Source organism: Chelon labrosus, assembly GCF_963514085.1.
Source record: "Chelon labrosus genome assembly, chromosome: 1".
NCBI classification, from domain to species: Eukaryota; Metazoa; Chordata; class Actinopteri; order Mugiliformes; family Mugilidae; genus Chelon; species Chelon labrosus.
Genome location: NC_140337.1, coordinates 37,003,352 through 37,017,799, shown reverse-complemented (window position 1 = coordinate 37,017,799; position 14,448 = coordinate 37,003,352). Strand labels below are relative to the sequence as shown.

Here is a 14,448-nt window from a genome sequence, read left to right as displayed (position 1 = left end):
AAACATGTTTCACTCCAAATATTTCTCTTCAATGTGCTCAGAGCTGCTGCTGCTGTCTCTACAGCTGATGTTGGGATTTGTTGTCCTCTCAGTCCCCCAGGTGAAGGTGGATTCAGGGGTGGAGTCTGTCCAGCTGACCTGCAAAACCACAGCTCACCGCCCTGAAGACGCTAAAGTGGAGTGGATGGACAGTAACTGCAGGATGGTCCATGTGTATCAGAACGGCTCTGACCAGCTTGAAGACCAGAACCAGATTTACAGAAACAGAACGAAGATGAATGAAGACCTGCTGGAAACTGGAGACCTCAGTCTGACCCTGAAATACCCCACAGAGAGAGACAATATTTTCACCTGCACCGTCTACAACAAGGAGGGAGACATCCTGATGAAGAAACAAGTGAAGCTCATTGTCAGAGGTCAGTACTGTAGATACAGGCCAGAGGTCAGTACTGTAGATACAGGTCAGAGGTCAGTACTGTAGATACAGGCCAGAGGTCAGAGGTCAGTACTGTAGATACAGGTCAGAGGTCAGAGGTCAGTACTGTAGATACAGGTCAGAGGTCAGTACTGTAGATACAGGTCAGAGGTCAGAGGTCAGTACTGTAGATACAGGTCAGAGGTCAGTAGTGTAGCTACAGGTCAGAGGTCATAGGTCAGTACTGTAGATACAGGTCAGAGGTCAGAGGTCAGTACTGTAGATACAGGTCAGAGGTCATAGGTCAGTACTGTAGATACAGGTCAGAGGTCAGAGGTTAGTACTGTTGTTGGGCCTGGTACTAAGGCTTGGCTATCATGAATAATTAATAATTATCAAAAATAATTATTTATTATTAAATAATTGGATCTGATTTACCAATTAATCAAATCAGTCTCATAAATTATACTAAATTGTCAATTTGGATTTCAGATTAATAATTAACTTAATAACTATAACCAAAATTACCATGTTAACAACTAGTTAAAGTTGAAGGAATTTGGAGTTCTTGGCAGAGTAGAGGTTGGCAATATTCACTTTTGTGCAATATTAAACAGACAGGTATGTTTAAAAGACATTTATTAATAAGAATAAAAGTAAACATACAATCTAACTACAGTGTACTCAATACAGTGGTGTGTGTGTGTGTGTCAAGATGGCCGTTGGGGCCTTGAGGCCTTGACCACAAAGGAAACAAGATGGCTGCTGAGTGGGGACACTCATGTGCCATGAGCTGGCTGAATGTCTTTGTGGAATGTGAAGAGTTTTATGTAGTGTTGCAACGGATCATCATTGATCCGTGATCCGTTCGGATCAATATCTTCGGTTCGGCACACACGTGATCTGCGGATTGATTTATAAAAAAAAAAAAAAAAAGTTGTGCGCATGTTCAGTCCACACACAAGCCTGGTCATGGCGAGCGAAGAAACGGAGGAGCTTGAACATCCCGCGTCATTTAAATCCCCTGTATGGAAGCATTTTGACTCCCTGTAAAAGAGGTTAGTGGATAAAACCGTGACGGTGTGTAGCCATATGACAGTGGAAACATATCAAGCATGGCCACGCATTTGAAGCGACATCACCCCAGTGTTTCACTGACAGGAGTGAAAACGCGAGATATGCCTTATCCCACTAAACATTAGACGTCTGATTGACGTGCAGATCAGGTCTATATTGCGTCCGTCCGTCCATGACCAATTCTGAACGTCTACACGACGTGCAAACTAGGTCCGCTATTTCGACGTCTAACCATGACCCCATTTAGACCTCAATATGCCGTTCAACATTTGATCGTCAGACTAGATAACTTTTCTGGAGGTCATATGGACGTCTAAGACAGGTGCAGGAAATTGACGAATGTATTTTTTTTTAAATTTAAGATAAATATCAAACTTGTTGTTATCAACATGATTAATCAATATGAATGATTAATAATTTATATTCATATTCATTGTTGATTGTTGATTTGAGATTAAAGCATATTTATTATTTATTTATGTAGGGTAGTCTACACCTTTTAATTGTCTCGTTAGGGCACCACCTCCTGTTATCGTAGGAAGAACACGGTTTAAATCAATTTATCAGTCTCAGTTCAATAATTTGCATATCTGAAGGAGTGAATCCTTTACTACAATTTGTACCAGTCATTCTCTGCCGTAAAACAACATCACAAACAACTTCTTAAGTGTGAACAAATATTTATTTAATAAAGTGACAACTATGAATAAATGAGGGACTAATAGAATATAGGAGTGTAATCAAATGAACGAATATAATAAGGTATGAAATAGTTAATTTCTGGAGCGATGGTGAGAGATGGAGATGTTTAAGTCCTAAACTAAAGGGAATAGATTTGATACCTAATCTAATCAATCTTCTCTAAAAGATGTTAGTAGGGAGTTTCAAAGTAGTGACACCAACTCTTTGTCTTAAGCGGTAGGAACGATTAAGCCTACTTTTGTAGAGTCTTCTCGGCGTCGGTGATGGCGGAGCGTCGGTGTGACGAGATGGTGACGAAGCGGCACAGCTGATGCAGGTCTCTCTGGGACCGGTAGATAGGACTTGTTGCTTGGTCTGCAACTCCAACACCCAGCTTTGCTTGAGAGCGTTGTAGGTGTTCAGTCAAAGGCAGATGACACTTGGCAATGTCTTTGTGTTTGAAGAAAGAAACTGGATCGTCACGTCTTCTTGATGTCGTTGCTATGGCAACAGCTTCTTGATTTCTTGATCCGTCGAAGAGATTGGGTTTTTCTCTGATATCCCAGCTGACTACGCTGGCTAACTTATAAACGATGTTGGTTAGTACTTCGGTTCGTAGAGTATAAAAATGAATAAAGCTAGAAAAATATTTAAGTCACTATAAAAATCGTACGTCGGGAAAAACATCCGACGAGAAACACACAGAGCTTGAAAAAAAGTTTTCCGTATGCGACAACACTCAACATTACAACATGACAAGATGACGTATCAGAATGACTACATCAAAGTAACTCAAAAGCATCAATAAATTAATAAACTCAAGTTCTCTTTACATTGACATTTTGCTAATAAAAGGTCGGGGTTTCTAAAATAACAATTTCAACAGTTATGATTTCAACTAATAGCTACTATTAGTATAAGAACATACTTAAGTTTCAACATTCTTTAACTTCAACAATTGGTTAAAAGAGAGATAATACTTTTAAAGATAGCCACTTGATGGCAATGTTGATCCATCCTTACTGTGACAAATTATGTGAATTTGGGCTAGCATTATCGTACAAGGATCAAAATCGTCTCATTGTGATCGTAAGCACTTCCTGAACAATAATATATAACTTACCAGGTTATTACATTTTCGATAGTCATATTATAAAACTTAGGTGCTTTTCAGAGGAAAATGCATATCAGAGTCTGGTTCTGGGGAAAGAAAGTTATTTATGACCGGCTTATCAGTGTTTCGCTCTCTTGGTCATTCCAAGAGAGGGGGCAAAACCTGTTAAAATGGTATGTTTGCATTCGTCTCTGAAAAAGAAAATTAGTACATCACAAGTTTAAAACATAATTGAACATCACATTAAGGCTTCTAGACTTTGTCCTTCGAATCCAAAAAGGTGAGTCTTTCATTAAGATCCCCCTTTAATTCCTGGGATCGTATTGATGTCTCCTCAAGTGAAAAGAGGAAGATTAGAAGAAGAAAGAGGGTGTGAAATTCCAGAGAACTGTAAATCTGTCTCTTTTGGCTCAGATGACGTCCAGAGCATCAGTGAGGTCCGATAGCGTGGGCCTGTCCCGCGTTCAGACATGGCACCTTTATGGCTAAGGTGAAAAAGGTTGATCTGTTAGGAGAGTTCTTCTGGAAAACAACTCCGTAAATTTAAATTCCAGAGAGGGGAAGAATTGAGAGGACCACAGGTTCCTACATATCCCCCACTCGATTCGAATGATCGCTGTCCAGGGATCTTTCGGATCGACAAGATGGGACCTGTTGTCATCGAAGGGACGTTGACTTGATAACCACCTTTCAGACCAGAGTTGGTGTTTTTTTTTTTGTTTTTTTTTGGAAATATCAGTGAAAAGGGATCTAGTACAGGGTCACTATCTAGTCCTAACTGAATTTCTGAATCACTTGGTTATCTAGGATGCTAGCTCTAGGATGGCGGGGAATAATATGTTTTACTCTAGGGATCTAGGAATAAGATATGGGGAAATCTTACTAATGGCTAGGCTGTCCATTGAGGATCTCTCGCAACATATCTGTCATTAGCATGCTAACCAGTTGTGTATGAGCATAGTCAACAGACACTATTAAGAAAAGAGAGACTATCGCATAGATAGTCTTGCTCAAGGCTTCACTATGAACATTAACCACCAGAATGGTGCTCTTCAATGATTCTATTACAGTTGCAACTCGTCTCGTTGTCTGTACATTTGTGCTCTTATGTCTGCAATCAGACATAATTCCAATGAATCGTTTAGGTCTACGAACATACCCATTCAGTTTTGATTGTGTGACAGTGAACTTCTGCAACCGCAGCGACATGACAGTCGTGTCTGCTTTAGCATGTTCTATAACTTCTTTGTTCCATTTATTACCAGCCCAGCTGGTCAGATCAGTGGTTGTAGGAGCGTTTTTCCTACATAACTCGCTAGGATTTACTTAACAAATAAATTTTTGGGTGTGCAGTCAATAATTGGTGATCAGCCAAATCATCTTTATGAAAAGAACACACATGGTTAGGGTTCTGTTAAATGTATAGAGTTGAGCCCAAAAGGGAACTATGTTGTGTGAGGTGTTTGACCCCCACTTGTAGCTAATTGATTATGTCGATTTTAACTTGGAAAGTAAATCGAGTTTGGTGGATTAGGATAGGACACCTATCTTACAGTTAATTTTAGTAGTTTACGTTAACAGCAATCTTATTTGTTTTTTTCACTATCGATTGGCACCCTTGGGTGTTTAAACGTTTCTTATCGTTTATGACCTAATTAGGACGTTGGAGTCCCCGACAAGTCCCATGGGGTTTTTGTGTGGTTTAATCTGGTTGCGATTAACCCATTTGAAGGTTGGCTCTTTTTGACCTTTGCTAACCTTGATTTGGTACACGGCGGAAGAGACTTGGTCCCCCACTTGTAATTTGTTATGGAACGCTTTTTGGTTGTTACAGGCCTTGTGTCCTTCTGCGCTCTTGTCCAAGTTTTTCTGGGCAAAGGCGAAGGTGGCTTTCGGATGAGCATTTAGGTCGGTCATATACTGGTGGGTTGTATATATGCCGTTGCAATGTTGGCCTCGTCTGGCTGGTAGAGCAGGTGCTGTGGAAGCATCATCTGTCTATCAGTTGTCATTTCAAAAGGTGAGAACCCTGTCACTCTGTGTGGGGTTGCTCTGATTCTTTTGTGGCCTGCGCATGGAGAGTCAAGGGCATGCATTGGCATTACCCCCCTGTGGCTCTGAGGCACCACGAACTCAGGAGAAGTGAGTGCGTCGGAGACATGGACGAGAAGGCCCTTGATGATTCGAGGAGCATAGACAATTGGGGTGGGAGGGTGGGCAAAACATCCAGTGTCAAGTGTCCAGGGGTACCCGTCAGGGGCACCTGTTTTGGCCAAAGTATCTGGCAGGTCATTGAGCTCTTTGTTTTTGAACGGTCTTCTGTTGAAGTGTATAGCAGGTAAGTGCGGGTGGCGTTCGTTGGCCACCTGGCTCGCTTCAGGAATTGTTTTTCCAGTCTTCATGTCGTCATGGTCAGGAAGGGTGGTTTCACCTCGTACTCCTGTCTGAGACCATGGAATGTTTTTGATCGTGTCCACTTGAGCAGTAAGTCTGACAAGTACATCACCGCCAATGTGGACAGAGTGTGGTAGGTCAGGAACGACCAGAAAAAGATGATTCAGCTCCCTGTGGTTCCATATCACCTTTAAGGTGCAGATCCCGTCGGCGGTCGCTATCGCCTGAGGTGTGGGATCTAAAGGGAAGCGGAAAGATTTCTTCACAAACGGAAGATTTGGATTTGTCCGTGACAAGGACTTATACAGCTCTTGGCTGATGGCTGATTTATCAGTCCAGGGGGTCAAGATCACATCGTTGACATCAGCATCTTCAAGTTTGATGCCTTTTACTACGTGAGGGACGTAGTTGTGTGCTTCAGGAGAACTGGTCAACGTGCACAAGAAAGTGTCTCTCTGAGACAGAAGTTCTTCTTCGGGCCACAAGGGTGGTGGCTGGATGTTATCAGTTTCTTCTGACACTTCATCAACCTCGGTTGGTTGTTTATTGTCAGGTCGGTTGTCACTTGTCAAGGTCCTTGTCTCAAGGGTGTAGCACTGAGCTGCAGTGGCATGGGAAAGAGAAATAGGCAGAGGTCGACGAACCTGTGCCCAGATCTTCAAACGCTTGAAGTCAATCAATGGCTCAAATCGGTTAAGGAGGTCTTTACCAATTAGAAGAGGAATAGTGTCAAGGGGAGACACATACACGGGGTGGACAAGGCTCATTTGTCCAATAGTGAAGTTAATCACTGCCATGGCCTTCAAGACGGTGCTTGTGGAAGAATATGGTTGAGCATCAAGAGAACAGCTCTGCAATTTCAAGTTCTTCTTGGATTGATGTGTTACCATTTGCAACTTGTCGAAAAGTGTTGATGACATCAAAGTGATATCTGCACCAGTGTCAAGGAGTGCTTCATGTTCAAGCTAGTTTTCAAGTGTAGTAGGCAAGTAGAATTTTGGAGCGATTCCTTTTTCTGTGAGGTGGCACAAGAACTGTTGGAAAGGTGGCTCACCTTGAGTGATCAAAGAGTCCTCCTTGAATGGTTGTTCTTTTGAGTCCGACTGGACTACCAGAAGTGCACAAGGAGGGATTGTTTTCTTTCTCCCTGCGTCTGATTGTTCATGCGCAGTGGTTGAGGGTGTTGGGGCCTGAGTCTGAGGCAGCACCTGCTCAGTTTCTTCGGGGCCCAAGTAGACTTCTTCCACAACGACGTTTGGTTGGTCGTCTGGATTATTCTGAGGCGAAGGTTTCGGATTTACTGAAGCTACAGAAAAGACGTCGACTTTCTTTTCTTTCTTGAATATATTTTCAATCATTTGCCTGATGACTTCAAGATCTTTCTTGGTCAGACTTGATTGATTATACTTACCGTCAGTGCTGTTTCTCTTTTGTTGGCTAGTTCGCCTGTTCTGATCTGTTGCTTCCTCATCAGAGGAGCTCTGATCATGATGTTGCTGGTCCCTAAAGGGAGTGTTTTGAAAGTCACGTTGATCATGTCCTCTATTAGCACGAGGTTGGCGATCCTTCCACTGGTTAGGTGGCGGCCTGTCTCGGCGGAAATCAGGAGGCTTCCGATTTCTCTCAAAGCGTGGTTGGTTCTGGCCTCTGTCAGACCAGGGTGACTGTGAATGCCAGCGGCCTTGCTTCTTTTGTTGAAAGGAAGGATATGGCCTGGTGACAGGTTGACATGGTTCAGCAGGATTCGTGGTGGGCTGCGAAGGTGCTCTAAAGCAGCTGCTAGACCTGTCTGTGGCGTGTAGCCAGAGAATTCCTCCTTCAATACCTCGCAGAGGCTTTCATATTTCTCCTTGACATGGGGAGGTTGTCGCTCGATGAACCTGCTAACTCGATGATTTGAGGTTACCTTGATTAGGTAGATCCTGTCATCAGTTGTAGCATTTGGGAATTTCCTCAAGTAGAACTCTATGTCCTTTAGGTAAGCGTCAGTGTCATGAGTTCCACCGGCTTTGGGCTCAAAGCGAGTTATGTTGCGGGCGATCTTATCCAGGTCTCTGTCAGAAGGACCTTGTGAATGATAAGTGTCCAAAGATGAGTGAGGTTTAGGGGACAAGGTCTCCCTAAATCGGTCAGGTATAGCTGCGCTAACCCGAGTATGAAGGTTGAGAGCAGGGGGCGGCGGAGGATGAGGAGGGGGACGGTCTCCCTGAGTGTACCTGTGGTGTGTTGCTCCTCTTCCTTTTTCATGGGACGTTGCACCCAAAGCTTCTCCTTGGTGTAGGCCTAACTCAAGAGAATATTCTAACTCTCTTTTAACCTCTTCCAGCTCTGTCTCTGTCCTTGCTTGTTGTTGTTGGGATTCTCTAGCATGATCCCGGACTTCTACCAGTTCCTGTTGTAAATGGAGGAAGCGATTTTTCTCAAATTCTCTAGCTCGGTCGTGGACTTTGAGCTTAATTTTTAGGTCTTTTATTTCATTTAGTGCGTCTTTAAGACAATTGTCAGAATGGATGAGAAGTTTACTCAACTCTTGAAGCTGATCTTTTGTTTCCGCTAGCTCCTGCTCGCGGTATTGGAGGATTTGTTTGAGTCTAGTATTCCTACTTTCAAACTCTGTACCTTCGTCGTCCGACGATTTATTATCTACCCCCCTTTTGGTGTTACATTGAGACTCTAAGTCGTCGTTGCGTACCTTTGCCGCAGTTAAAGACTGTTTAGTCTCATCAAGTTGTCTTTTGAGGGCTTTATTATCTTGTTGCTGGGCCCTTATTTTAGTTTGGCTTTGCTCCAACAATTTTGCTGACTGTTTGAGTTGCGCTGCCAAGACAATAGCCATGCTTCCTAACATTTTAGTTAGATCTTTATCTTTAAGTTTTTCAGTTAAAGCTTGGCACACGAGCACAGACATTATTTCTTCTAGATCAGAGGGATTTGTTTCCTGGATCTGATTTACATATCCAGGCATCAATTTGCTAGTCAGATCGATCAATGCTGAATCTAGGCTCTCGGAGGGATTTCCTAAACTGGAGGGAAAGGATCCGTTTGGGTCCTCCATGATTAGTTGTGGTAATTTTGAAACTTACAGTCAGTAGTACTTTGTGTCACAGCAGTGAGTAACTCTAGGGTGGAGAAACATGGAAAAATTAAAAAGAACTCGAATGAGTAATTTTAAGAAAATTAGAAAAGTTTAAATTTTTTGATTAATAATTTTTTTTATGATAGAATAGATTAAGTAATTAAATCTGGATTTAATTTCAACTTAAATTTCAATAGCCTGTAAGTGTGTTAGCACACAGTGGCTTTAGCTTAAATGAGAATCTGTAAACACAGAAACATATAATGTGTTTAGGAGTTAGCAATTTCCAAATAACATTGATAATTTATATATCTTCAAACATGTAATCAAACAAACTCAGTTTAGTAAATTGGATTAATAGTATATCTCAAGGAAGTTTAGGTATAAGGTTTTTAACAAAACCACTAGTTCAATAGTGATAGAGTGAGTTAATTTAGGCTCTGTCTATACAAGCTCAGACCTTCCATGTTTGCAAGTCAAATGCAATTAGTCAAATCAACCACCAGAGGCGGTGTCGTTTATTTTACTCTACAGATGTAGGGAAGTTACGTCTACAAATGTAGGGAAGTTACGTCTTATGCGTCAGGAGGGGGCGTTTTTAGCTCCGCCCACTGAAAGACCGCCCTGTTCAAACAGAATCTGATTCAGTGTCAGTTTGGGCAGGACAGGGTTAATTTCTCAGCAGCGAGAAATCCACTTTTCACACAAGAGAAACTCTAGGGCACGGCGGCCTCCTTTAAAGTTTCAACACAAAAAGTTTTCCAGCTCACCTGGACAGACAACAAGCACAGGGTTAATTCAGCTCGTTTACGAGCACAACTTACGAGTTATCTACTCTATTCACAAATACGCGTGTGGTAAGAATTTCGTTACCACAGCAACAACCCGTCTCATCACTTAAGAGGGGAAAATACAGCCTCTTTCACTGTCTTTAAAACAGCTGTTTTGGGTTAGGTAGCTAATCTAACCAGAAAACACAAGAGGGTCTGAATATGTCAAACTTTCTGGAACCTCGCAGCAAAGTGGACTAATATTCAGGGCGACGTTAATCAGTTTTGGAACTTCGCAACAACTGATAACCCACCAACAGGCCTTTTAAAGAGAGCGTGCTTACAACACTCTAGCATGCAAACAGTTCAGAGTCCTATAAACTCACAGCGACTCGACTCAATCATTCAACGTACGGCGACGTTATTTCATTAAATATTGCTCAATTTTATCCTTGCAAGGTTTCTTTTACACGTTTAACGTAAGGTAGTGACTCAATAAAGAAAGCTCATACACAACCGAAGCACAGCGAACAAGCAGCGATGTTGGATCGCTCAGCGGACACAAGAACGGCATTAACTCTTAATTAATTATCACATAAGTTTTGTCTGTAATATGAAATTACTGCAGAGAAATCAGGTATACGTAGCCTCACGCGGACGCGCCATTAATATGTAGGGTAGTCTACACCTTTAAATGTCTCGTTAGGGCACCACCTCCTGTTATCGTAGGAAGAACACGGTTTAAATCAATTTATCAGTCTCAATTAAATAATTTGCATATCTGAAGGAGTGAATCCTTTACTACAATTTGTACCAGTCATTCTCTGCCGTAAAACAACATCACAAACAACTTCTTAAGTGTGAACAAATATTTATTTAATAAAGTGACAACTATGAATAAATGAGGGACTAATAGAATATAGGAGTGTAATCAAATGAACGAATATAATAAGGTATGAAATAGTTAATTTCTGGAGCGATGGTGAGAGATGGAGATGTTTAAGTCCTAAACTAAAGGGAATAGATTTGATACCTAATCTAATCAATCTTCTCTAAAAGATGTTAGTAGGGAGTTTCAAAGTAGTGACACCAACTCTTTGTCTTAAGCGGTAGGAACGATTCAGCCTACTTTTGTAGAGTCTTCTCGGCGTCGGTGATGGCGGAGCGTCGGTGTGACGAGATGGTGACGAAGCGGCACAGCTGATGCAGGTCTCTCTGGGACCGGTAGATAGGACTTGTTGCTTGGTCTGCAACTCCAACACCCAGCTTTGCTTGAGAGCGTTGTAGGTGTTCAGTCAAAGGCAGATGACACTTGGCAATGTCTTTGTGTTTGAAGAAAGAAACTGGATCGTCACGTCTTCTTGGTGTCGTTGCTATGGCAACAGCTTCTTGATTTCTTGATCCGTCGAAGAGATTGGGTCTTTCTCTGATATCCCAGCTGACTACGCTGGCTAACTTATAAACGATGTTGGTTAGTACTTCGGTTCGTAGAGTATAAAAATGAATAAAGCTAGAAAAATATTTGAGTCACTATAAAAATCGTACGTCGGGAAAAACATCCGACGAGAAACAAACAGAGCTTGAAAAGGACCGGATTGTCAATATTCAAGTTGTTCTTAAAGTTACTAAGTATAAACGTGACTAAGTACGTAAAGAAGAAGACTAAGTAAAACGTAAGCGTGAGTGGAAAGTGGAAAGTGCAAAAGTCCGGAGAAAGAGCGGCGGAAAGAGCATAAAAGTCCTAAAGTGCGGAGAAATGGGTGCGTCTCTCTGGTTTTATGAGTTAATTATTCAGGGCGTGTTTTGGATCGGGTTTCCAGAATCTTCGCGCGGAAAGAGAAGGGAACGCCTTCTCCTTTGTTTCGAGGTGTCTTATTGCCTGATCTTCTTAACCTATTTTATATTACTAAATTTAATCATTCCATCACTCATCATGGCTCGTTAGCAATGTTTTTCGTATGCGCCAACACTCAACATTACAACATGACAAGATGACGTATCAGAATGACTACATCAAAGTAACTCAAAAGCATCAATAAATTAATAAACTCAAGTTCTCTTTACATTGACATTTTGCTAATAAAAGGTCGGGGTTTCTAAAATAACAATTTCAACAGTTATGATTTCAACTAATAGCTACTATTAGTATAAGAACATACCTAAGTTTCAACATTCTTTAACTTCAACAATTGGTTAAAAGAGAGATAATACTTTTAAAGATAGCCACTTGATGGCAATGTTGATCCATCCTTACTGTGACAAATTATGTGAATTTGGGCTAGCATTATCGTACAAGGATCAAAATCGTCTCATTGTGATCGTAAGCACTTCCTGAACAATAATATATAACTTACCAGGTTATTACATTTTCGATAGTCATATTATAAAACTTAGGTGCTTTTCAGAGGAAAATGCATATCAGAGTCTGGTTCTGGGGAAAGAAAGTTATTTATGACCGGCTTATCAGTGTTTCGCTCTCTTGGTCATTCCAAGAGAGGGGGCAAAACCTGTTAAAATGGTATGTTTGCATTCGTCTCTGAAAAAGAAAATTAGTACATCACAAGTTTAAAACATAATTGAACATCACATTAAGGCTTCTAGACTTTGTCCTTCGAATCCAAAAAGGTGAGTCTTTCATTAAGATCCCCCTTTAATTCCTGGGATCGTATTGATGTCTCCTCAAGTGAAAAGAGGAAGATTAGAAGAAGAAAGAGGGTGTGAAATTCCAGAGAACTGTAAATCTGTCTCTTTTGGCTCAGATGACGTCCAGAGCATCAGTGAGGTCCGATAGCGTGGGCCTGTCCCGCGTTCAGACATGGCACCTTTATGGCTAAGGTGAAAAAGGTTGATCTGTTAGGAGAGTTCTTCTGCAAAACAACTCCGTAAATTTAAATTCCAGAGAGGGGAAGAATTGAGAGGACCACAGGTTCCTACATTTATGTACATAATATTTAGTTATTTTACATTTTCGTATTTTTCCTACTGGTTTATTTAAGGGTCTCTGGACCGTAGTTTGTGCAACCAATCCGGTCTGGATAAATTTAACTGAGTTCTGCGCCACAGTCATATCGGGCCAAATATGTGCGAATTCGCGACTGTAACTAGCTGAGGCATTGTGTCATCACATACACCGTAAGAGCCTCTGATTGGCCCAGGTGTTCCTCTTCTGTGGAAGCGATGGCCGAGTCTGCACCGTAGGCTACCTCTACTACAGCTGGTCTAAATCATCGTTCACTATTGCAGGTAAGTTCGGTCAACCCATACTGCCTAGTTAACTTTATGTTCATTTATAGTGTTTGCTGTTTTAGCTTTGTCGTATTAATCTAAACAGTTGTTGCTACAGTTAGCATTGCATCTTTTCCCATCAGCTCGTTAGCTTTTGAACAAAACCACCATGCTAACGTTTACAGACGCTTTAACGTGAACAATTGTACACATTAAAGCGTTTATTAGGGAACACTGCAAACAACAGTTGTTCGGTCGCTGTCATTATCAGAGCGATAGTAGTTATTCCTGTGTGAGACTTTGGCTGGCCGCCATTGTTGGGATAACTGTTCTTGTTGTTGTTTTTTTCCGGCAATACAGACGCATTCTAAAAAAGCTGGCGGTGTTAACTGCCGTTTCGATCGCTAATCATTTGCCTTTTTCTACTTGTGCAGATGGAGTCATCCTGTTTGATAATCGGGCAACTGAGGACTTCAAAGGGCACTTTTTTTTACTTTTATTTTATTATTATATTGTTCTATTTCTATTATATTTGTATTGTTACATTTTTATTCACAAACCGAAGGTAATTTTATTTATTGTATTTTACCACTTTTTCACAAATTGTACTGCATTTTATGCTGCCTAAGACTGACGTTTGCAATAAAGATTGGGGAAAAAACTGTCGGTATTGGATTGTGATTTATTGTAGACCTGACTGTAGTCTAAAATGAGTTAAAGTTTAACGTAGAAACGACGTGTAGAAGACCACATTCGGACTACAACTGGCTCCTATACGGAGGTCCTGTGGACGTCGGTAACGGACGTTCACTCGACGTCGGGAAAAGACGTCTTCTGTTGTAACAGTCTGCACCTTCAGAGGACCAAACTTCGACGTGCAAAAACGACGTTGAAAAGACGTTATTTGAACGTGTCTTTGCGCAGTGGGATGTTGCACTTTAAGTGTTTTTTTATTAATTATGTTAAAAAGAAGATATTATGCCTTGTGCACTTTAAGTTGATTTTATATATTTTAATTTAACAATTTAAAAGTGTTAATAAACACTTTTTTTTTGCTGATCCGAAAAATGATCCAATCCGTGACTCTGATCCGTGAAACGATCCGAACCGTGAGTTTTTTGATCCGTTGCACCCCTAGTTTTATGAGGTGCAGGGTTTGAGAAAGGATGGTTAGTTTAGCATGCAAGAGACCCTGACTCTATGTGTTGCATAATCTAAACTAACATCAAGTCACTATACTAAACAACTCAATAAAAACAAATATCACATCAAATCAAAGTTTAACTTTTATGCTTAGCTTAGCTTAGCTTAGCTTAGCTTGACTATGCCCAGGTCATACCAGATTTGGTGGAAAAGTCAGTTTCTGGTGTGTTGCTCCTTCAGCTGGCAGTTCCTGATGGAAGGGCCGAGCTGTGAAAAGTTGTAGTCCTTGCTGTGTGTTCCTGATGGCAGACGTTGGAGGGAAACTGGCCGCTCCTTGAGTCCTTTGAAGTGGCTTGTTAGCAGCTCGGTGCTAACTAGCCGTGGCTCCCGTTGTTTGGGAGTTTAGCCTGTAAACCTTCTGTTTGTTGGCTAAAAGAACTGGTGTAGATTCCTCAGCAGGATCTCGCTTCTCTGCTGTAAGGAACAGGCCCGGGGTAGTTGCTCTTTGTTAGCAGACTACCTGACAACCTCAGAGGTCACATGCCACTGTCAG

General features: G+C 41.4%; 1 protein-coding gene across 2 annotated transcripts in view; it reads left to right on the top strand.

Annotated features, from left to right (window-relative positions):
• Positions 1-14,448, top strand: part of LOC311485946 (uncharacterized protein) — a 34,192-nt gene that overhangs the window by 11,751 nt on the left and 7,993 nt on the right. For both annotated transcript variants that reach the window (XM_084541681.1, XM_084541682.1), the window contains exon 3: positions 93-416. In XM_084541681.1, the coding sequence (XP_084397807.1) occupies positions 93-416 (324 nt within the window). The remainder of the gene's footprint in view (positions 1-92; positions 417-14,448) is intronic.